The sequence below is a fragment of the Dromiciops gliroides genome, chromosome 2, assembly GCF_019393635.1.
Source record: "Dromiciops gliroides isolate mDroGli1 chromosome 2, mDroGli1.pri, whole genome shotgun sequence".
NCBI classification, from domain to species: Eukaryota; Metazoa; Chordata; class Mammalia; order Microbiotheria; family Microbiotheriidae; genus Dromiciops; species Dromiciops gliroides.
This window is the reverse complement of record NC_057862.1, coordinates 138,807,762-138,830,816: the sequence shown is the minus strand read 5'-3', so window position 1 is coordinate 138,830,816 and position 23,055 is coordinate 138,807,762. Positions and strand designations below refer to the sequence as shown.

At 34.5% G+C, this 23,055-nt stretch overlaps 1 protein-coding gene across 1 annotated transcript in view; it reads left to right on the top strand.

Annotated features, from left to right (window-relative positions):
- TARS3 (threonyl-tRNA synthetase 3) overlaps positions 1 to 22,437 on the top strand; it is a 37,954-nt gene extending 15,517 nt beyond the window's left edge. Inside the window, exons 8-19 of the mRNA XM_043985006.1 lie at positions 908 to 986; positions 1,696 to 1,842; positions 3,136 to 3,234; positions 7,375 to 7,541; positions 8,514 to 8,676; positions 9,630 to 9,767; positions 10,403 to 10,480; positions 10,569 to 10,669; positions 14,845 to 14,949; positions 17,429 to 17,501; positions 17,823 to 17,937; positions 19,294 to 22,437. Of these exons, the coding sequence (XP_043840941.1) occupies positions 908 to 986; positions 1,696 to 1,842; positions 3,136 to 3,234; positions 7,375 to 7,541; positions 8,514 to 8,676; positions 9,630 to 9,767; positions 10,403 to 10,480; positions 10,569 to 10,669; positions 14,845 to 14,949; positions 17,429 to 17,501; positions 17,823 to 17,937; positions 19,294 to 19,442 (1,414 nt within the window). The 3' untranslated portion in view covers positions 19,443 to 22,437. The remainder of the gene's footprint in view (positions 1 to 907; positions 987 to 1,695; positions 1,843 to 3,135; positions 3,235 to 7,374; positions 7,542 to 8,513; positions 8,677 to 9,629; positions 9,768 to 10,402; positions 10,481 to 10,568; positions 10,670 to 14,844; positions 14,950 to 17,428; positions 17,502 to 17,822; positions 17,938 to 19,293) is intronic.
- Positions 22,438 to 23,055: the final 618 nt, after the last annotated feature.

Here is a 23,055-nt window from a genome sequence, read left to right as displayed (position 1 = left end):
TGCCCCATCTTGCACTTCTTACTTTGTTGGCCAGAGTAAAAAGTGCCAGCCTTTTGAATAAGAGAACTCATATACGGTTGACACACCTGGGTCAGCAGGTGATCTGTAGAATATTTGGCATGGTCCTATCTCCACTTTCCAACATATGGAACAACACTAAACAGTGGAAAAGATGAGCTAACAGTCTGTAAACTTTTCCTGTGGAAGTCACGTCTTTTCATCTTTCCAGCCTTCCTTCTTTCTTTGGTGATAGTTTTGATCTTGACCTTGAAGCTATAAAATCTGTTTATAATTTTCCTCCATTCCAACATTTTCCATAGGAAAGAGCTTTACAGTGTCATGGATTTGGTGATATTACTAGAAATAGCTTGAGTCTTACTGTGAAACTCTTTGGAATTGTCTGCATACATATTTTCTTTAAATTATTTTTAAAATTCACTGTTTTTTACACTGGGTCTTCCCACTTCACTTTGCTGCTTCTCTGTATATTTAAACTTCAGTAAGCCTTATATATTTGAAAATTTTGTTTCTAGAAATTGGTGCAAACATAGATACAGCTTATAAGAGAATTGGATTTAAAGAAATGAATAATCCCTAGTCATAAAATATAAAAAGCATAAAAATCTGATGCTTGTCATAGACTGTTTACCTAGCACAAACAGGTTTTGGTGCTGGTATTCTCTGTTCTGATAATTTGATTAATTTCCATGTGTAAATTACTACTTGGTCATATTTCAGTAAACATGAGAGCAGTAAACTCTTCACAAAACTTCATTGCCTTTGATATAAAACAGTAAAACTCAAAGCTCATTTTTTTCAATCTTAATAGTGTTATTTTTTTTCAGTTACATGTAGAAATAGTTTTCAACAATAACTCTGCTGGAATATCTCAATAATTTCATTATAGGTGTGGTCCATTGATTGACCTTTGTAGAGGTCCACATGTAAGACACACTGGAAAAATTAAAGCCATAAAAATATTTAAGGTAAGTATTTATATTTCTAGTAATACTAACTAAAGACAAACTAAAAGATGAACTGTTATTTTTTTAAAAATATATCCATGCGGGGGCAGCTAGGTGGAGCAGTGGATAGAGCACCGGCCCTGGAGTCAGGAGGACCTGAGTTCAAATCCAGCCTCAGACAATTAACACATACTAGCTGTGTGACCCTGGCAAGTCACTTAACCCCAACTGCCTCACAAAAAAAAAAAAAATATATATATATATATATATATATACCCATGCTAGTACTTTAAAATATTTGATTTTCCTTATTAGTTTTTTGCATTTCCTTCTGGAAATAATGTAATTTAAAATTTTGTGAACTCTTTACTTAGTAATTATTATAATTAGTCTCCTTTCACATTAGTGTAAATACTATATAAAACCTCTGTTTCTCTCCTGATATATTATTTCATGATATTGCATGATATGCTCTAATTTAGCATGAATTGTTGTAATATTTTGATGTATATGAGACCTCTTTATTTTTTATCTCCTTGGGGCTTATGCCTAGTAAGAGAATTTGACTAAGGAAAAAAATAAAATACTACAGAAAAAAGCATCTTTCATAGTCTTGGTATCAGTATCTCAATTAGAACATTGTGAATATGTTTAAAAGTAGTTTTATTTCTCAATAAATATGTGTTATGTTTACTAAAATATTATACATTCCTTCCTATTTGAATCTTAGAATTCCTCAACCTATTGGGAAGGAAAGGCTGACATGGAGACTTTGCAAAGGATCTATGGAATATCTTTTCCTGATAATAAGATGATGAAAACCTGGGAAAAGTTACAAGAGGAAGCAAAAAACAGAGATCATAGGAAAATTGGAAAGGTATGCCCCAAATGCATAATTCCTACTGATATAACACTGATTTTAATAGAGTATATGGGCTATTCAGGGAGGATTGGCACCTCTGAAGTGGTGGTTTGCTGATCTTGTCAGGGTTGCTCATCCACCTTTGGTGTCTCAATTTTGGTGTCTCACCTGGCACTCAATTCTCACCTGTGGCTCCAAAAAGCTATAGCATGGGAAGTGGCCACACCCCAGTAAACCATCTTGGCAGATGGGCTAACCCGTGTTGAGGATAACAGACAGGTTTCAAACCCATTGGTGAGTTAGGGGGATGTCCACCTCAGTGAAGACTTCCCTCGAGGCAGAATGTGTGGATGAGAACAATTCGTTTCAAAGGCCATGAAGGCTGAAGCAGGAGCTGTGGGACACTTAGAGCTTGGGCAGACATCAAAGATGCCAAGGCCATCCTGTGCATCCCAGACCACCGCCAGTCATTTTGACTTTTGTCTTGCTACTGGACTTTAATGACTCTGGAAGAGAGAGTGAAGGTGATGACTTTGCAAAACTCTGCCTCACTTAAATCCAGTTCATGCTGAAGTCAAGATATTACCCCATGATGTCATTGGTCCTCTTCGAAAATGAAGGATGAATAACAATCCTGTCACCATTGGTAGGCCTAAAATGTGTCACATAAAGCTAAATTCTTTTAGGATAATCTTCCCTTGTCATCTACAGTCACACCTTGCTTGACTCCAAAAGGGACAAACTATATTTTCTGTACCTGCCTTACTGTCCCACTCCAGTTTCTTTCCTTGCTGTTCAAATTAACATCCTATATCCTATCAATTATCCCTGCATATTTACTTATCACACATTTAAAATTGTCTGTGTCTTTTAAAAGCCTTATGCTTGAATAATTAAAATTATTCTATATAATTTTGATCCCAGATGAGGTACACTGTTTAGAGTCTGCCTTGTGCAAGAAACTATTCCCATCTGAATTGGTTGGGTAATGATTACTTTTCCTTCAAAATACTTTATTAATCAATAATTGTCTTCATAAGATCCATATCAGGTACTGCAAAGTAAGAAAACTAAAAATCTGTAATTAAATTAAAGAAAGGAGAAAATGAAAGCTTAACAACGGAAAGAAAATCTAATTTTAAAGAATTATTAAAAGGGAATAACTTTTATATATGAGATCATATATATTTCAGCAATATATGAGAAACATGGATCATGTAGTAGAAATTTTCTGTTTTGTATTTGGTATATTATGAGTATTCAAATTTTTGAGAGGACTAAACTTGAAATATGATTGCTTTAATGTAGGAACAAGAACTTTTCTTCTTTCATGATCTGAGCCCAGGAAGCTGTTTTTTCCTTCCAAGAGGAGCTTTTATCTATAATACACTCATAGACTTCATAAAAGTAAGTGGATTTATTATTTTTTGATATTGCTTTTTTGGCATTTGGTATCTTCATTTTAGGTACATAAACTTTAAAATATTAGTCCTTTTACAGTTTATTTTCCTTTTTAGTAGACAATGAAAAATTCCAAACTACTTTCATTAATTCAATTTTCAAGATGATAGTGATTTTCAGACTGATATATTTTAATAGGACCTAGAGTTAAAAAGGATCTTCAAGGTCGAGTTCACCTCCCTAATTATACAGATGAGGAAACTGAGGCCCAGGTTGTTAAGGTGATATACCCAAACTCTTACAGGTAGGAACAAAGCTAGGATTAGAATTTAGGTCATCTAACTTTCAATCCCCAGAGTTTGCTACTTGATTATTTTTTTTCCTTTTCTTTTCCTTTTTTTTTTTTTTTGCAAGGCAATGAGGGTTAAGTGACTTGCCCAGGGTCACACAGCTAGTAAGCATCAAGCGTCTGAGGTCGGATTTGAACTCAGGTCCTCCTGAATCCAGGGCCAGTGCTTTATCCACTGCACCACCTAACTGCCCCTGATTATTTTTTTCATGGGGGCATGTTTATTTTTCCCAGGAAAAATGAAAATGTTTGGATTTTTCTTAAACATCTATTTTCTAAATTGTATCTGAAACCTGTATACAAAATCAAAGATTGCAATTATATTCATTAAGTACAATATTAGATTATCTCAGTCTCATTTTATCTTTGTATCTCTTGCCTAGCATAGTGACTATAAAAAAATTGTAATTGACATTTTTTGTTTTTATATTGTCTTCATTTCAAAATATATCCATCATACTATTCCCACCTAAAAGGTCATCTTTTGTGACAAAGAATACAAAAGAGAAGAAAATAAGTAACCCAGAAAAATAAACTGACAAAACAAAAGAGACTGAAAATATATACAAAGTTCCACATCCATAGTCCCCCACCTCTGCAAAGAAGGAAAGGAGATACATTCGCTCATCTCTTATTGGGAGCCAAGATTGACGATTATAATTATACAGTTCAGCTTTGCTTTTGTTGTTGTTGTTTTCATTGTCATTGATATAGCCATTATATTTATTGTTTTCCTGCTTCAGCTTACTTTCCTTCCCTTCAGTTCATGTAATTCTTCCCATGCATTCCTATATTCTTCCTATTTATTTTTTATATATAGCAATGTTCCATTGCATTCACAGATTGAGTTTTTTAGCCATTCCCTAACTGATGGGCATCTACTTTGTTTCCAGTTCTTTTCTGTTACAAAAAAGTGCTATGGCGAATATGTTGGCATGTATGAAACCTTTTTTAACCTCCTTGGAATGTATGCCTAACAGTAGGATCCCTGGGTTAATGGAGAATTTTTTTACTTTCTTAGCATAATTCCAAAGTGCTTTTCCAGAATGATTATACCAGTGCATAGCTTCATCAACAGTATATTAGAGTGCTTGTCTTCAGGAAGTCTCTGCAACATTAACTATTCCCATCTCATGTCATCTTTTCCAGTTTTCTGGGTTTGTAGCAAAACCACATCGTTGTCTTAGAAGTGATCTGCATATAATTTTGCATATAATCTTGCATATAATTATAACAGTTTGAAGTTTTTCTTTTGAGAATTGTTTGTTCACATCTTCTAACCACCAACTTACCTACTGAATAATGGCTCCTAGTCATATATATTTGTGTTAGAGCCCTACACATCTTTGATATCAAAACCTTATCAAAGATAATTGGTGGAAAATATTTTTCCAAATTGACAGCTTCCCTTATTATTCTTGTAGCATTGGTTTTATTTGTGTAAAAGCTTTTGAATTTTGTGTAATCAAAGTGTTCTTTTTTTTTGCGATTGTCTCTGTCCCTTGTTTAAGATAGTTAAGATAGTGACTTGTAAAAGCATCTATTCAGTAAATATTGTAAATCTAAATATAGTGCAAAGTTTAGTTAATCTATGGGCCTGGTCTTTGTGAAGTTTTATCTAGTAAGGAGGTGTAGACACATACACACAAAAAATAGTACAAAATAATGCACAAGTACCTTAGAAAAGTGCAAATAAAGTGGGTCAGAGTAATTATTGATAACAAAGTAAAGGAAGCCTTCCTAGAGAAGGTGGGATTTGGCTTGCACTTAAATGGATGAGAGAAAGAAGAGCTTTTGAGATATAGATAATGGGATGAAAAGATACAGGGAGCTGGGGAAACTTAGGGTGTGTTTAGATGTTTGGAAAGTAATACAGTTCATCTGGGTCTTAGAGTACATAAAGGGAGTTTATTATGGGATTAAGACTGGAAAGGGAGTGTGATTGTAGAATCATGCCATTGAATGGCAGCAAAGGAGTCTGAAATTTACTCATTACACAGTAAGGAACCATTAAACAGGAGCAATATGACATTTTGTAAATAGTAGTCATTTAAATAAAATTTGATTGGATTTAATAGTACTTCCCATTCAAAGAAAAAAGAAGAAAAGAAAAAAAAAATTCTTCATCAGGTACAGAGGGATAGAACATTGCATCATACATGTTGCCCAACAGGCCAGCATGCTCAGGCATTCTAGTTTTAAAAACACAAAAGGATAAAGATCTTTTCAGGAGCAATTCTCATCTCTAGCGATTCCATTATGGGAGTTGTTAGGAAACAGGTGTTCTACACCAGACTTCATTGATTAATCAAATAAGATAATGTACATAAAGTGTTTTTAAAATGCCATATAAATGTCAGTTATTAATAGCTATTATTAATCATTATTACCACATACATGGGGAGATACAGGTAATGAATCCTCACCACTTAAATTTTTATAATTTAAAAATTTTCAATTAAACTTGGAAAGTATCAAAGACAATAGAATTTTGGTATAATGAGTCTTGGCCACAAACTATCCAAAGAACATAAAGAAAAATTAAATTTTTATCCAGAATAATCAGAGAAAAAGTTTCTTGTTAATTACTATTGAGAGGGACATATGGATATGACCCTCCACTGAGATGGAAAGTGCCCCCCCCTTCGGCCTAGTGATCTGATCTCAAAGTCTTAAAGTCCTTTACAGCCCCCTATTTCTCTCCCTCTATTTTTTTTCTAGAGAGAGGCAATAATGGGAAGCTACTATCCCCCCTTTCTAAATATAGGCATATCAACTTAAAAATTGTTTCAAAGAGTCTGCACTGAGACATTATGTAGACATGATAAAGTTGTTGCAGAAACTGAAAATGTTGCAAAATAAGTAATCGCTGAACATTCCAGGAGAATGATTCATTGCTGAACCCAATTACCGCATTTTGCTCAAATTAGATGTCTGTAAAAAGTATAAAAACTGCTTGATTTCTAATCCCGGTGTGTCACACCTCCTGGTTGTCCCAGTGAGTGTGGTACACCTTTCTTTCGAAAGAAATAAAATCAATGCTTCGGCCTCCTTTCTCCTCGAGTCTCTATTACAGGGGTCAGTGGGTGTACTCCCATCCCACTCACTATTTTGGCTCATTGAAAATTAGCATATATAGTAACAGATAAATGGATTTTGGTTTTAAAGAATTAGATTACAATGAAATGCTTAATATAGAACCATGATTTAATTTAAGTTTAATATTTTTATATGATTAAAAAGTAGATCAGGATCTTCACTTATCATTTTGATCTTAGAGTCATAATTATGAGCATTAGTAATCTTTGTAGAGTATTATAGATGTGTAATGTGTAGGACATTGGGCTTAATCCATGTTGACCCCATATTGTATCCTGGTACTTGATTTGAAAAAAATTAATCTCTAAAAATGCACCTTCCTCCTTGCATTAGAGAAGTAGGGAACTTTGAGTGTGGTGTGTTGCATATGCTGGCAAAGCAATTGATATATATGCCAATTTTTAAAAAGTCTACCATGGTAAAAAATGAATCCCTAATGTCCTCTTGTATACTTGTAGTTTGTCTCTTTCTTATTAAAAAAAAATAGTATAAAGCACAGTTTCCTGATCATTTGGAATTTGTCTAAACAGCATTTTAACTGGATCCTAAACTGAGGGCCCATTTAGCAAATGATTAATGTCAGATATGATCTTAAGTGATATATATTGCAATATATCGCAATATACATTGTGAGTCTTATTTTGTTTGAAAGAGATTTACTCCTTAATTTTTTTCCTTTAAATTAACATATTTCCTAGGAGGAATATCATCGGCGTAATTTTACAGAAGTGGTGTCTCCTAATGTCTACAATTGTAAACTCTGGAAAACATCAGGTCATTGGCAGCATTATAGTGAAAATATGTTTTCTTTTGATATTGAGAAGGAGACATTTGCACTTAAACCCATGAACTGTCCAGGACACTGGTTAGTATTTTCAATCTAATTTCAAATGTACAAGCTTATTTCAAATGAGTATTCAACTTTATGTATCTTTGTACACATATCTCTTACATTTATTGTTACTATTTGTTGGGTTTATGTAGTTTCTTCTGAAGAGTTCTTTTTTAAAATAATTCTTGGTGAAATTTGTACTGATTTATTTTATTTCACTACATTTACTTTAAAATATACTTAATCATTGGGATGAGTAGAATGGTTAACTGGAAAGTTTGAGGTTTTTGTTTTGATGGTTGGGGGGGAATTGCTCCTTAGGAAATAATTTTTTATTTCTATACTTGTGTTTCTTTAATCAACTAGCATTTATTAAGCATCTACTATGTGTTAGGCACTGTGGTAGGCATAAATGATTCAAAGACTAAAACATGGAATAATACGTACTTTCAAATTGCTTCCATTCTCTCTCTCTCTCTCTCTCTCTCTCTCTCTCTCTCTCTCTCTCTCTCTCTTTCTCTGTCTCTCTCTCTGTCTCCCTCTGTCTCTGTCTGTCTGTCTCTCTCACCCCACACCCCTGAACCCCCACACCCCACCCCAGTCATAGATTAGATGGTCATGATGACATTTGACTCTCAATCAATAGCTTCAAGGCAATTATGAGGCTTAATACTTGAATTGATAGGTTATAGAATAATTGGACCACTCTAGGAACATGGAGTCAAATCCTTTCTCTGTCTGTTGAGACAATTGAGTTAAGCGTGCTCTCTTAAGGATCCTTTCAGCTATATATTTGATATGGCTCTTTCTTTCTCAATCTGATGCTATGACACATGATTCAGTAAGACTCAGAAGAAATGGATATAACGATCTTGTACTCTTGAAGCAGGATGGGGAATTTGAGATTTCTATCTTTAATTCCAATTTTAGACAGATAATCTTTGGAAAGTTACTTTTTTTTTGTGTGTGCTATGTACAATCTTCATATAATTCCACTTGTCCCAGTCTGATGTTTGCTCATCGTCCACGTTCCTGGAGGGAAATGCCTATCAGACTAGCTGATTTTGGAGTTCTTCATCGGAATGAGCTCTCTGGAACTTTAAGTGGTTTAACACGTGTCAGACGATTCCAGCAGGATGATGCACACATCTTCTGCACGATGGAGCAAGTAAGCAAAAATACAAAGCCAAACTGAATCAATAGAGTGGCAATCTGTACTAAAGTTTTCAGCTGCTTTATAGTCTCTTCAGTTGCCTTCTAAAATAACTATTTAATTTTAATTATTCTAATAGAACACACAGAAGGTTTTTATGCATGTTTGTATCGATTGTTTTTGTTTTCCTAAATTACTTATAATTAAAAGCTTATTTTCTGGGGCAGCTAGATGGCGCAGTGGTTAAAGCACCGGCCCCAGATTCAGGAGTACCTGAGTTCAAATTCGGCCTCAGACACTTGACACTTACTAGCTGTGTGACCCTGGGCAAGTCACTTAACCCCCATTGCCTGCAAAAAAAAAAAAAAAAGCTTATTTTCTGAGATATGAGCATCAATAATAATGAAATTGTGAAGCGCAGAACAATTGACATTTATTAGAGACTTCTTAGAAATTTTCTCTCAAAAACGCACTATTACTTTTACATGCTTTTTAATAAACCCAATTGTTAACTAAAGTTTCTTCAATAACAAGTAATTTTAGTTCAGTTGTTTCAGGCATGTCTGACTCTTCATGACCCCATTTGGGGTTTTCTTGGCAAAGATAGTGCAGTGATTTGCCATTTCCTTCTCTAACTCATTTTATAGATGAGGAAAGTAAGGCAAATGGGGTTAAGTGACTTGCCCAGGGTCACACAGCTAGTAAGTGTCTGAAGCCGGATTTGAATGTACTTTTTCCTGAGTCCAGGCCTGGTGCTCTATCCACTGTGCCACCTAGCTTCCCATATGTAATTTTAGTAAGGTGTATAATTTTACTAGAGTGTGAAGAAGTGTATTGTCTAGAAACATTTCACAGTTTTTGATATTTTTCTAATTTTAAAACTCTTTCAATAGTTTTGAGGGGAAAAATAGGTAGCAATGCTTAACATAGAGTATCTATTTTTAATTCACCATTTGGTTAAATTTCAGATTGAAGAAGAAATGAAGGGATGCTTAGAGTTTTTACAATCAATTTATACAGTATTTGGGTTTTCCTTTCAATTAAATCTTTCTACACGTCCTGAAAACTTCCTAGGAGAAATTGAAATATGGGACCAAGCTGAAAAGGTATAAACCAAAAATGCTTTCCAGTTCCTTTTATGTTAGTTCCTTGTGAGTCCTTATCACTTTGTAATGGAATTTTTTTAATTATAATTTATTTTTCCACAATTTATAGCATTCCAGATCAGGTGGCTTATGGGTTATCATACACATAATTTACTCAGTGATGGATCACCAGTTTACCATTTTGTATTTATTCAATTTTAAAGTAACATAAAGTTTTTAAAGTAGGAGAGTTGATTTTAAAATGTTTATTTTATAGAGTCTTTTTGTGGCAGGTTTAACTTCCTTTGTAATTAAAAAAACTAAGAATAGAGTACTTATTACTTTTTTATCATTCAGCATAAAATTTATTAAGGGTATCTTATAAGTTACTTTAAATTATTTAAACTATTAATTATTTTGTCTTTTTTCTAGCTAAAATTTTTACTGTTTATTTTTAAGCATATTGAGTTGTACTAAAATAAATTTATATACATATTAAATGCATATTCTTTACTTTTGTGATTCTTGCTTAGCCTCATAAGTGACAGTCAATAAAATATTTTTGAAACATCCTATATAATACATGGGGGGAAATTAATCTATAATACAATAAGGGATTACAATGTTCTGTTGTTGTTTTTTTTTATATATATTAGCAACTTCAAAACAGCTTGAAGGAATTTGGAGAACCATGGAAATTAAACCCAGGAGATGGAGCTTTTTATGGGCCTAAAGTAAATAAAGCAAAATTACTTTTCAAATACATTATGAAATGTGGATTGAAAAATCCTTGTATCTTACCAAAAATAATTTAATTTACAGATTGATATAAAAATCAAAGATGCCATTGGCAGGTACCACCAATGTGCCACTATTCAGCTTGATTTCCAACTACCCATCAGATTTAACCTTACATATGTTAGGTGAGTAGTTGAATTGTTTATCATGAGTGTTATATATTGATTTTAATTGTCATTTGAATGATGAAAGTCTCTTTGTTACTTAATAAAACAAAAACATTAGACTGGGAATACTGCCTCACCTGATATATGGCAGGTACTTAACTAAATTCTTATTGTTTGATCGACTATTCTCTCACTTGAAACAAACATGTCAGAGCTAGCCTATTTTCTTTCCTTCTATCCCATCCTAACTTAATGATTAGCCATACCAACATATTTTCTGTTCCTTAAACTTACAATGTGAATCATGTTTGATCATTCTTTACTCAACCACATTTAGTTTTAGATATACAATTTTTGCATGATACCATTTCATTAGCAATTCCATTTTTATAAAAAAGTGTCATTTAGATGTTTAATTTAAATGTTACTTGATTCCTTTATATAATTAGTATGTATATAATGAGTGTGTATAATTAGTTATACATAGAAACCTAGAGTTATGACAAGTCCTAGAGGGCAGCTATTCCAGACTCATAATTTTACATATAAGGAAACTGAGGCTAAGAGAGCTTAAGTTATGTTATCAGAAATGAAGCATCCAGATCTGTTCAGCAATCCAAATTTAGTCCAATCAGGACAGCAAAACTATCACCTCCCTAGTCTTGAACACAATGCTTTTCTTAATGCAGCCTAAATTGTTTTAGTAATATTGTGACTAGGGCAGAGTACTGTTGGCCTATCATCTCCTTATATCTAAAAATTGTACCTTTCAATTCAACCTAAGGTTTAGACTTCTATATTATAGTGTTGTTCCAAACTGAGCTCATAGTCCACTAAAATCTCAGCTGTTTTTAAATAGTAACTGTGTCTAATCATACCTCACTCGTATTTTCCTTGTGAAGTTGATTTTTGTGAATCCAAATATAAGACTTATTGAAATTCATCTTATTAGACTTGGCTGGGCAAGATCTTTTGGTATTAAGGTAGGAAAGTGGAGAAGCAGATATACCACTGACCCTGAAGGCAGGAAGACCTGAGTTCGAATCTGACCATAGACACTGACTAGCTGCGTGATCCTGGGCAAATCATTTAACACCAATGGCATCCAGAATTTTAAAATAAAAAATGATATTTTGGTATTCTCTTTGGCATCATATAGTATGTTAATTTTTCTTCCAGCTTTGTGTCATCTATACATTTGAGAAGCATATCCTCTATGCTTTTATATGTTATTGATTAAAATTAAACAGGAATGGAGCAGCTAGGTGGTGCAGTGGATAAAGCACTGGCTCTGGATTCAGGAGGACCCAAGTTCAAATCTGGACTCAGACATTTGACACTTACTAGCTGTGTAACCCTGGGCAAGTCACTTAACCCTCATTGCCCTGCAAAAACAAAACAACAACAAAAAAATTAAACAGGAATGGGTCATATATGTATCCCAGAGATACTCTACTGGAAACATCCTTCTAACTGGACTTCATACTCTTAATGACTACTCTTAAGAGTTCAGCCTTCCAACCAGTACCAAGTCCATCTGACTGTAATGTTGTCTAGCACACATCCCCCTATCTTTTCTATGTGTGTAGGCTGGGAAACTTCATCAGATGTTTTGCAGAAATCAGCTCAATGTGCTAATGTAATAACCATGTCAAAAAAAAAAAGAAAAGAAAGGTTAGTTTAGCATGACCTGTTCTAGCCTAATGCATATAGTACTATCCAAAAAAACATTGAAGGAGAGTTTAGGAAATCAGGAGAGGTAGAAGACCAAATCATATGGCTTTCATCTTCATTTAATATTACAAATGTTAGGCAATTTGTAGAATCCAGTATTGTTTTCTTTGTTTTATAGCCCAGGAATACATTCACTCCTCATTGACAACAAAAGTTTTAGAAGGAACCTACTAGAATAACAATTTGAATTTTAAAACTCCTGACTCATTTTCTGTGTATTTTGTCAGTGACTAATTCCATAATGACTAAATGCTTTGACATGTTCCCTTACATAGGGAGAATCAAGCATATAGAGCAAATGAATGACCAAGACATCAAATCCTAACCTCCTTGGACTTTAGTTCCTTTATCTGCAAATTGAGGGGGTTGGATTAGTCTACTGGTCTACAGTTCTGCCTTCCTGTCTCCATAAGCTATTGTCCTATATCTTGCTTCCATTTTTCAGTCATACTTCTTGAAAAAATTGTCTACACTCATTGCCTTCACCCCATCTCCTCAAACTCTCTTCTAGACCCTCTACAATCTAACATTATCACTTACTCAGACTGCCTCTCAGAAGTCATTAATGATCCTTTTTAAAAGACCAAATCTATTGGCTTTTTCTTGGTGTGCACGCTTCTTGTCTTCTGCGCAGCATTTGCTATTGCTAAACACTTTCTCCTCTGGATACTTTCTCCTCTCTGAGTTGTGTGATAACTGCTCTCTAAGTGCTCTTCCCATCTGTCTACTGTTCCTTTTCAGTCTCCTTTATTCATTCATCATTGATGTAACTTCTAACTGAGGGAGTGAGGGGAGAAAAGGGAAGAGGCACCTCTAGACTCAAATACTCTTCTCTCTTCATTGACTTTCTCTTTATGATTTCATCTGCTCACGTGGGCTAAATCATCTATATGCTAATGTCTCTCAGTTCTATATTTCCTTCCCTACTCTTTCTCCTGAGCTTCAGCCCCACATCACCAACTCACAACTTGACATTTTGAATTGGTTGTCTTATAGACAGCTTAAATTTAAGAAATCTCAAATGGAAATTATTAACTCCCTGACAAAACCTAGCCCTCTTCTCAATGTCCCTTTTTCTGTCAAGGACAATTCTGTCCTTTCAAGCACCTAGGTTTGCTATCTCAGTTTTATCTTTACTTCCTCTCACTCACCCCACATATCAGTTTAGCTGCCAAATCTTGTCATTTCTATCTCCACAACATCTCTCAAATATAACTTTTTCTCTCTACTCACACAGTCGTGCTAGTTCAGACTCTATTTACTATTTGACTGGCATTTTAATTGGTTTCCCTGCCTCAAGTCTCTTCCTTCTCCAACCCATCCTTTACATAGCTACCAAACTGATTTTCCTAAAGGGAATATTGACCATGTCATTCAGTAACTCCCATAGTTCCCTGTTAACTCCAAGATCAAATATAAACTCCAGTGATTGGCATTTAAAATTCTTTACAACTTGGGTTCAATGTACTCATCCACCCTTCTTGTGTATTTCTCCCTTCCATGCAAGCAGTAGTCCAGCCAAACTGTATACATAGAACTTTATCTCTTGTTTTTATTCCCTGGCTGTTTCCCATGCCTGGAATGCATTCCCTCCTCACATTTGTCTCTCAGAATCCCTAATTTACTTTAAGGCTTGGTTCAAGCACAATTTCTACTTGAGGCCTTTCATCAAACCTATAGTTGCTAATGGCTTCCTCTCAATATCTCTGGATATGTTTTATATATAAATATTCACAAATATATTGTTTTCCTGGTTAATCTGTAAGCTTCTTGAGAGTAAGAATTAGTTTCACTTTTGGCATTGTACTCCCAGAACCTAACATAGTACCTGGCATATAGTAGGCACTTAATAAATGTTTATTGCTTGATTGATTGAGTTCTCCTTTGAGTGAGAGTTTTGTCCAAAGATTGTTTTGAAAATGTTTCTTACAATTAACTTTTGCAAAAGTAATTGAGGGGGCAGCTAGGTGGCGCAGTGGATACAGCACTGGCCCTGGATTCAGGAGGACCTGAGTTCAAATCCGGCCTCAGACACTTGACACTTACTAGCTGTGTAACCCTAGGCAAGTCACTTGACCCTCACTGCCCTACAAAAAAAAAAAAAAAGTAATTGAAATGAATATACTAGAATAGATGGAAAACTTTTAAACTACTTATTACTACCTTTCCATTATAAGAGAGTAATAAGACAATTTTTTGCTTTTTAGTTACAGACTGATGTTCTGAAATGGGTCTCTGACATTTTTTCAGAGAGAACCATATTTTCAAACAAAATACAGTATATATATATATATATATATATATATATATATATATATATATATATATATATAAAGGTTTTGGTGTATATCAAATACTTAACATTTTACCTTATTTTGTGTAGAAGAAAACTGGAAGATAAGAATTTAGTTATTATTAATAAAAAATAAAAGTGTCTTACACTATAATTTTTATTTCAGTAAGGATGGGGATGATAAGACAAGACCAGTGATAATTCACCGAGCTATTCTGGGATCAGTAGAGAGAATGATAGCCATTCTTTCAGAAAATTATGGAGGAAAGTGGTAAGTGGTAGAGAAAAAACATTTTTTTAATTTAAAATCTAAGATTTAAATCTTTATCTTTTATTTTTCAATTACCTTTCTTTTCACATGTATTACTCTGCTCTCCCTACCCTTGCTTTCTTCATGGCACTTTACCCAATAAGCCATTCCTTATAACAAACATAAAAAGAAGGGGGAAAAAGCAGTGTGGCAAAACCAACCAACAGATGAACTAAGTCTGATAGGATATGAAATGTACCACATCCCCTATACCCTACTTCTGTCAAGAAAGAAGAGAGATGTGTTATCTCTTCTTCAGGGACAGGCTTAATTGTTATAATTACATAGCATTCGCTTTCCTTTTTTCTTGTTTGCTTGCTGTCTTTTTCGTTTATGTAGTTGTAATTATGGTGTATATTATTTTCTTGGTTCTGGTTACTTTGTATCAGTCCATAAAAGTATTCCCATTCTATTCTGAATTCTTCACAGTCACCATTTCTTGTGGTGCTGTACATATATACTGTATTCATGTACTGCAATTTATAGACAATTTTTTTTTAAAGAATGTTATACATACATGTAGAGGCAGCTGATGGTGCAGTGTATGGATTGCTTGGTATGGAGTCAAGAAAACCTGAGTTCAAATGTGATCTTAGACATGTATTAGCTGTGTGACCTTAGGGAAGTCACATACTGTTGTTTGCCATAGTTTCCTCAACTGTAAAATGAGAAAAATAATAGCACCTACTTCATAGAGTTGGTGTGCATCTTAAATGAGATAATATCTATAAAAAGGCTTAGCACAGTGCCTGGCACATGATCAATGCTTCATGAATGTTTTTTCCCTTCTCTTTTCCCAAACGTACATGTTAAAGTAGAGAAATATTGGTTTGAAATGATACAGTAACTACATCGTTATAATAAAAAAGTATTCCAACTTATGGCTCAAAAATAATAAAGACTGTGTTAGAGAAAATAAAAAAGGCACATTGACATTTATTAAGCCCTGGTCTTTATGTTAACTAGTAAGTAGAAATGAGAATTTTTTATATGGCTGTTTTAGGTTCCAAGTTTTGAATAGTTTCCCAAACTCTAATAAAATTTAGTCAATCAGTCTGCAGATGTTCATTTAGCCTACTCTGAGATGTCTGGGGCTTTAAGAGGTAAAGGGACTTGCCTTGGGCCACACAGCCAATGTGAATTAGAAGTCAGGTTTTCCTGACTCCAAATCCAGCCCTCTGTCTTATCTGCTACATTGCCTTTCATCTTAAAATGTGTGAAATGAAAATGGAAAATCTACATTAAATTCTAGCTGGGGATAAAAGCAAACATTTGATAACATCAATTGTAGGTTATAGAACTTTTGAGCTAGAACACAAACTAAAGGTTATCTAATGCAACTACGTAGTTTTTCAGAAAAGGAAACTGAGGCTCAAAGTAGTTGTAACTTGTTCAGAGTCTCAAAGGTAGTTTAGTTAATGGCAGAGTCAGGATTAAATCCCATGTCTCCTAACTTTTCTATTCTAGTGCTCTTTTTGCTATAACATGGCCCCTCTTCTAAAACATATAGAAGATGTCATTCCATTTCTTTCCTCCCCTTCACTACTACACTCCTTGTTTAGACTTCATTATTCTGGAAGTCCTAATATCTGGAGAAAGCAGTTTCAATTGAGTATTGAAACTGGAAGCCAAATTGCAAAGAGTTGAGAAGTCAGTGAGAGGGGAAGAAGTGGAAGCAACAAGTAGAGGCAATTTGCAGTAGTTTAGCTGAGAAAATACAGAAAGATACAGGATACTAGCTTGAGGAATAAAGGTATGTGAAGGTTTTTTAAGGGTGGCAGAGTTTGGGGCCTGTTTGTAGGCAGCAAGGAAGGAACTAGTAGATGGGAAAGGATGGGGAGGAGATCTGCTAGGGAGGATGGGAAAGGATGGTGCTGAGGCACATGAATAAGGATTGGTCTTAGAGAGGAAAAGGGTCACTTCATTATCAGAGATAAATAAAGAGAGAAAGATGACAAGGATTTTTGAGAGGAGAAGAAGGCGCTTATATTGAATAGCCTCGGTTTTCTCAGTAAAGTAAAAAGAGGTCTTGAGCTTTGACCTCTGGGTGGAGGGAAGGAGAGGTGTGGAAGGTTAGAAGAGAGAAGAGAAGGTCTTGAACAGCTTCTCTGGAGATGGGAATGGGGAATAATCAGGAAGGAGCAAAAGTGTTGCCTTGCTTCAGACCGCTTCCTATTTCACAGGGTTGCAGGTAAAAGAATATTCAAAAATGAGGATTTTGAGGTATCAGTCTTTCTTCAATAGCACTTTGTGGCCTGAAAACAGGAAGAGGAAAAAGTAGATGATAGAGTGATTCAGAGATAGGTAAATTAAAAAGTAATTTATAACAAACATTGTAAATCTGTTTTAAAATACCTTAAAGATTCTGTCCCATGCTTTATTATTGAGATTTGTATAAATAAGAATGTTCTTTTAAAAATACATCATTTATATTTTTCAGGCCTTTCTGGCTGTCTCCACGTCAAGTAATGGTAATCCCTGTAGGGCCAACTTGTGAAGAATATGCATTACAGGCAAGATAAAAGGCTTTCTCTAATATGCAGTAGATAGTAATAACTTTGTCCTATATTTCTCATAAGGGCTTTTAAATGATGCACAATTAAAAATTACATATTAATTCAGCAATTGGGAACATAGTCCCAGTTCTGAATTGATTTAAATCTGTCTAGTACTTAAACAAATAAATCACTATGGGGCTTAAGTGCTTTTAAAGATTTTTTTTTGGAACTTTGCTTATAATATTTATCCTGAGATGTATTCAGGCTACCATTTTGCATATTTTCTATTAAAATAAATATTGTAAATAAAAGAATTGTCTGAAATATTTCACCTAGATATCCAAGGAATTTTTTGAAGCTGGATTCATGGCTGATGTTGATCTAGATCAAAGCTGCACACTAAATAAGAAAATACGAAATGCACAACTGGCCCAGTACAATTTTATTTTAGGTAATTTAAGTTTTTTACGTATGCCTTGTACCCTCTTAGTTATGTAGACATTTTCACAAGGTACAGAATATTTGGAAATGTATTAGAAAGATATTAACCTGTTTTGAGTTTGGCTTTATATGAATAAGAATAAGGCTAAGCGTTTAGTTTTCCAGAGGTTTATTTTTGCATTTTAATGACCAGGCAGTAATAAAGGAATAAGCATGGCATCATTATTTTACCTGGTGATCATATCTTTGATGTACAAAAAGTAGTTTTATGTCAAACAGTCCCTGAGATACTATTTGTGCTCTACTGCATTTACTTATTTTTTGGAAGAGTCCTTATATAACTTTTTATGAATACTATTACTAATCCAATGATGAAGAAAATTATTTAATGGATGTTGATTCTTTAAATAAAAGCTTTTCCATGAAATTGCATTCCTCCATTTTAGCCACATAGTGGAAGTAGAATAATACCCTAGCTTTGCCTTTTTGATTTATAAGAAATTTTATGGATTGGACTAAGGAGTGGGAGTGCCAATTTAAAATAATGAAGAGGATTCGAATGTCAAAATAAAATTTGCTTAAGAATTGGGAAGGGTAATTCTTTAATGGAAGTGATTGAATGCTAACCCTTGAACTTAGTTTCAGTATCATAGATGACTCAGAAATAAGAAATTGCATTGGTGTACCTTGTAGACATTATCCTACTTCCCATGAGACTTTGAAAAATTCTTTTCTAGTGAAAATAATAAAAATAAGTACCCTAATATAGCAGCAGCTTGGCCTAATGGACAAACAGCTGGCCTTGAAGTCAGGAATCCAGGGGTCTAACAGCCACTTCTGATATCCTGGCTTTGTGACTCTTCACAAGATGTTAACTTCTCAGTGCCCTAGAAAACTAAGACTGTAAGTTGCAGAGAAGGTGCTCATGTACCAGGGTACAAGTCATTTCCTTACTAAATGTTTCTCTATACCAATTATATCACAGATATATTGTCAAAATATAACTATATGATATTATATATGTATATATGATAATTTATGATATCTGATATATCATCCTCCCAAATGTTTTTCAACACCTTCAAGATATTTAATGCATCACTTAACCCTCATTGCCCTGCCCTCCCCAAAAAGGCATAGTATCCATGAATAAAGAGTCTAGTAGTGAGTCAATAAATATTTTTTTAAAAAGATATTTAATGCAGAATTTGGGAAAAGATCCCTTCTCTCAGAGAGCTCATAAAGAAAAATGTAATGTTATTAATTTTAAAGGAAAACACTCAAGATAAAAACATTTTGTGACATGTTAAAATGTCTAGCTGTTGACTAAAAACAGAATGTGCTTTTTCCTTTCCTTTTTAAACAGTGGTTGGAGAAAAAGAAAAATTAAATAACGCAGTAAATGTTCGAACAAGAGACAACAAAATTCATGGAGAGGCTTCAGTACCTTCCACCATTAATAAATTGAAGAAACTGAAGGAGTCACGTACATTAAATGCAGAGGAAGAATTTTGAAGTTCCTGTTTTCTGCTGGCCAACCTTAAGGCATTTTCTAATACTTGAAGATGGAATTCCTTTTCTTAGCTTCCTGACATTTTACTTATTTCCAGAGCTTTGGACTTACCACCTCCAACAAGCCACAGGCAGAAGAGAAAATGTATCTGATTCAATTTTTGTTCCTATTACTCTCAAACAAATGTAAATTATGCAGGTGTTTTGGTTAGCAATAGAAGAAGACAATTTAGGAAAATTTTCAAGGAAAAATAATGCCTTGGTGCGTGTTTGCTAGATGAAGGAATTTGTTTTATTGAAAAGGGAAAATAATGGCACATGTACATTTAGTGATGTTACTAAGGGTTATTTAAGCTTTTCAAAAGACAGATGAACTTGAAATAAAAGCCTGTGAAGCTTTTGGGCATACAAAGACAATCTTATTTTATTTTGCAATGACTATATGATGTCTTAGATATTTTATGGTTGTTGATCTAGAGAGACAACTTTTTCTTCAGAATTCAGCAAATCATGCAGCAAATATTTAGGACCTTTTCTTGTAGACACTCTACACATGTTAAAAAAAAATAGAGTCTGGGGGCAGCTAGGTGGCGCAGTGGATAGAACACCAACCCTGGAGTCAGCAGGACCTGAGTTCAAATCCAGCCTCAGACACTTGACACTTACTAGCTGTGTGACCCTGGGCAAGTCACTTAACCCCAATTGCCCCTCCCCAAAATAGAATCTGAATGAGTCTTGAATCCCCATTACTTACTTTGGGTAACAGAACTTCAGAATAAAGAGTGTGGAGGAAGATATATTGCTACTATCCATATTGCATACATTAGAGATCTGCAATTCTTGTGCTTTGGGGTGTCTTTTACAACTTAGCTAACTCTCTTTTTAAAAAAAAAAGAAAATAAGATAGAAGTCCATTTTAAATTCCTTTATTAGGCACCTTAGTAAATGCTCCAAAAAAGCATTTTCTCAATCAAATTATGTCTTTGATTAAATGAGAATCTGCTTATAATTTTCTTTTTCAATAAATCTATAGAAAAATAAGTGGATTTCAGAATTTATTGAAGGAGACAAACCCAGGTACCTATTTTTCCATGAGCAGGATTAGCTCTAGGCAAAATGAAAAATTTGCCAATCAATATGTCTACAATCCTACTTGTAGGGTACAAAAGAAGTAGAAAACATGTTCTCATCCACAAAGAGTCCAAAGTTTTACTGGGAAGACAAACTATAACATACACCAAAATATTAATAGGGAGCTAATTATGTGAAATAGAAAATAAGGTCAACGTGAGTTAGAAAAAGTAGGCTAGAATTCTCTTGGGATGCTTTTCAGTAGAGTTGGAACTTGGGCTGGATCTTGAGAGCTAAATTGTATTTTGGATTAATAGGAATGGGGAGAACCCTAAAATAGAGGAATGACCTAATCTGTGAGGAGAAAGAAAATGAGCTTCCTAAATATGGCAGAGAAGGTTCATGTTTTAGGGGTAAGTAGAAATCTATCTGGATGCGTAGGAGGTTGGACCAGATTGAGAGGACACATGGAAATCAAGGCAAAAGAGTTCATACCTTCAGGAGACAGTACTTTAACCCCAAAGTATGATTTTATTGTTGGGAATTTCAGGTAGTGTGGTAGGCCTAAAGTATGTTGGGAGTAGTTACATACGTTTACTAATACTACTATGGTACACTCTTTTAATTACTTGATGTTTAATACCTTTTGAATTAACTATAGATGAAGGCTATAGTATGCTTTTAAGAAAGGATTTAGAATAATCTCTGCAGTTAAAAAAAGTCATTTTGAAAATCTACTCCTTCTTTACTATCATCCATATCAGTTGGTTTATATAGTAGCAGTATTGTAGGATTATTAGATTGGAAGGGGATTAACCCTCCTAATTTTATAGACAAGGAAACTAAGGCCCAGAGGCTAAATGACTTGCCCAAGGACTCCTTGACAGTAAATGGAAAAGCCAGGACTCAACTAAAAATTCGATGCCCTTGAGACCACACTGTAGCATAAGGGAGACTTTTGGTCCTGTTTCAAGTTACTCCACAAATTAGCTACTTACTTTGGATATCAATAGAACCAGTTCTTCCTGTGTCCATCCTTCTAATCAATAGTTAGTCCAATGTAAAATTGTGAAGTCAATAGAATTTGTATTTGTTACCCAACCCTTTCTTTTCTATTATCTCTTCTGCAGTAGTACCTTTCTCTATCAACTCAGGGTCCTGTGGGTCTCTTGCTCTCTCTCTATATATATTCCTCTTCCTCTTGAAAATCAGCTCTCAGGGAATGCTCTGTCAAGTCACTTACATCACACTATGATTTTAAAGTCAATGTGTTATCTATCCGGTGGTGTGTCAGATATGCTTTTGTGTTTAGGCCTGTATCTAATTGTAAAATGAAAGGCTTTCCAGCAGGATAAAGAATACTCATTGGTCTGCAGAGTCAAAAAGAACTTGGTTTGAAGTCATACCCTTATTACTTATGTCACAAGTTCATAAAATTTAGAGGTGCAAGAGGACCAAAGAGATCTAGTCCAATCCCCTCATTTCAAAGCTAGGATTCAAACCTAGTCAATTTTATCAATGAAATTCATCTATGATCCTGAGATACTACTACAGATCATTGGATCACAGAGCTAGAACCGAAAGGGACCTCAGAAGCCAACTATTTCGATTTCCCTCATTTTATTTGATGAAAATGAAAAATGGCTACCTTAGGGTCACATAGGTAAGCCCCAGAGGCAGAATTTGAACCACGTCCTCTGACTCCTGAATACTCTAGTGCTCTTTCCATTGTACCTTGCCAATCTCACAGGTTTTAGTGCTCTCCCCACCTCAAACTTGCACTATACTTGTTTATATGTTGTAGCCTCTTAGTAGAATGTAAGCTCTTGAGGGCAGGACCTATTTCATTTTTGTCTTTGTTATCTCCAGCACCTATCACAATGCTTTGTATGCAGTAGGATTTTTAATAAATGTTTACTGAATTGAATTGAATTGAATCATTGGATAAGGCCAGTTCTTCAAACTTCTTCTCCTGAAGAATTTCTTAGGAGAGGCAGGAAAGGGGATATGGGGGAACAATTAAGTGAGACTCATTCAGAGGACCCTTTAACTTTTTTTAAAAAGTTTTTTAATGTCTTTTTTACGAACATTTACTATTTTCCCTCAGTGTTCCTCCCTCAGTAGAAAAGCAATGATAACCCTTATGTAGTGCAGCAAAACAAGTTCCCACATTGGCTATGTCCAAATATGTATGTCTCATTCTGGGATTTGGGTCCGTAGCTTCTCTGGCAGGAAGTGAGCAGCATGACTTATGGTTTATCATAAAATGATGAGTGCTAGTCTTTCAGAATTGTTTTTCTCTATGTCATTTTCTCATTTCTCACATTTCATTACATTCATATGCCACAGTTTGTTTAGCAATTTCCCAGTAAACTTGCATCTCTTTAGCTTCCAGTGTGGTGGTTACTACAGAAAGAGCTGCTATTAAATAGTTTTGTAGAACTAGGTCCTTTTCTGACTTTGATCTCGCTTACCTAATAAAGCTATTCCTGGGTCAAAGGGTAGCAGTTCAGTGACATTTAGGGTATAGTTTCAAATAACCTTT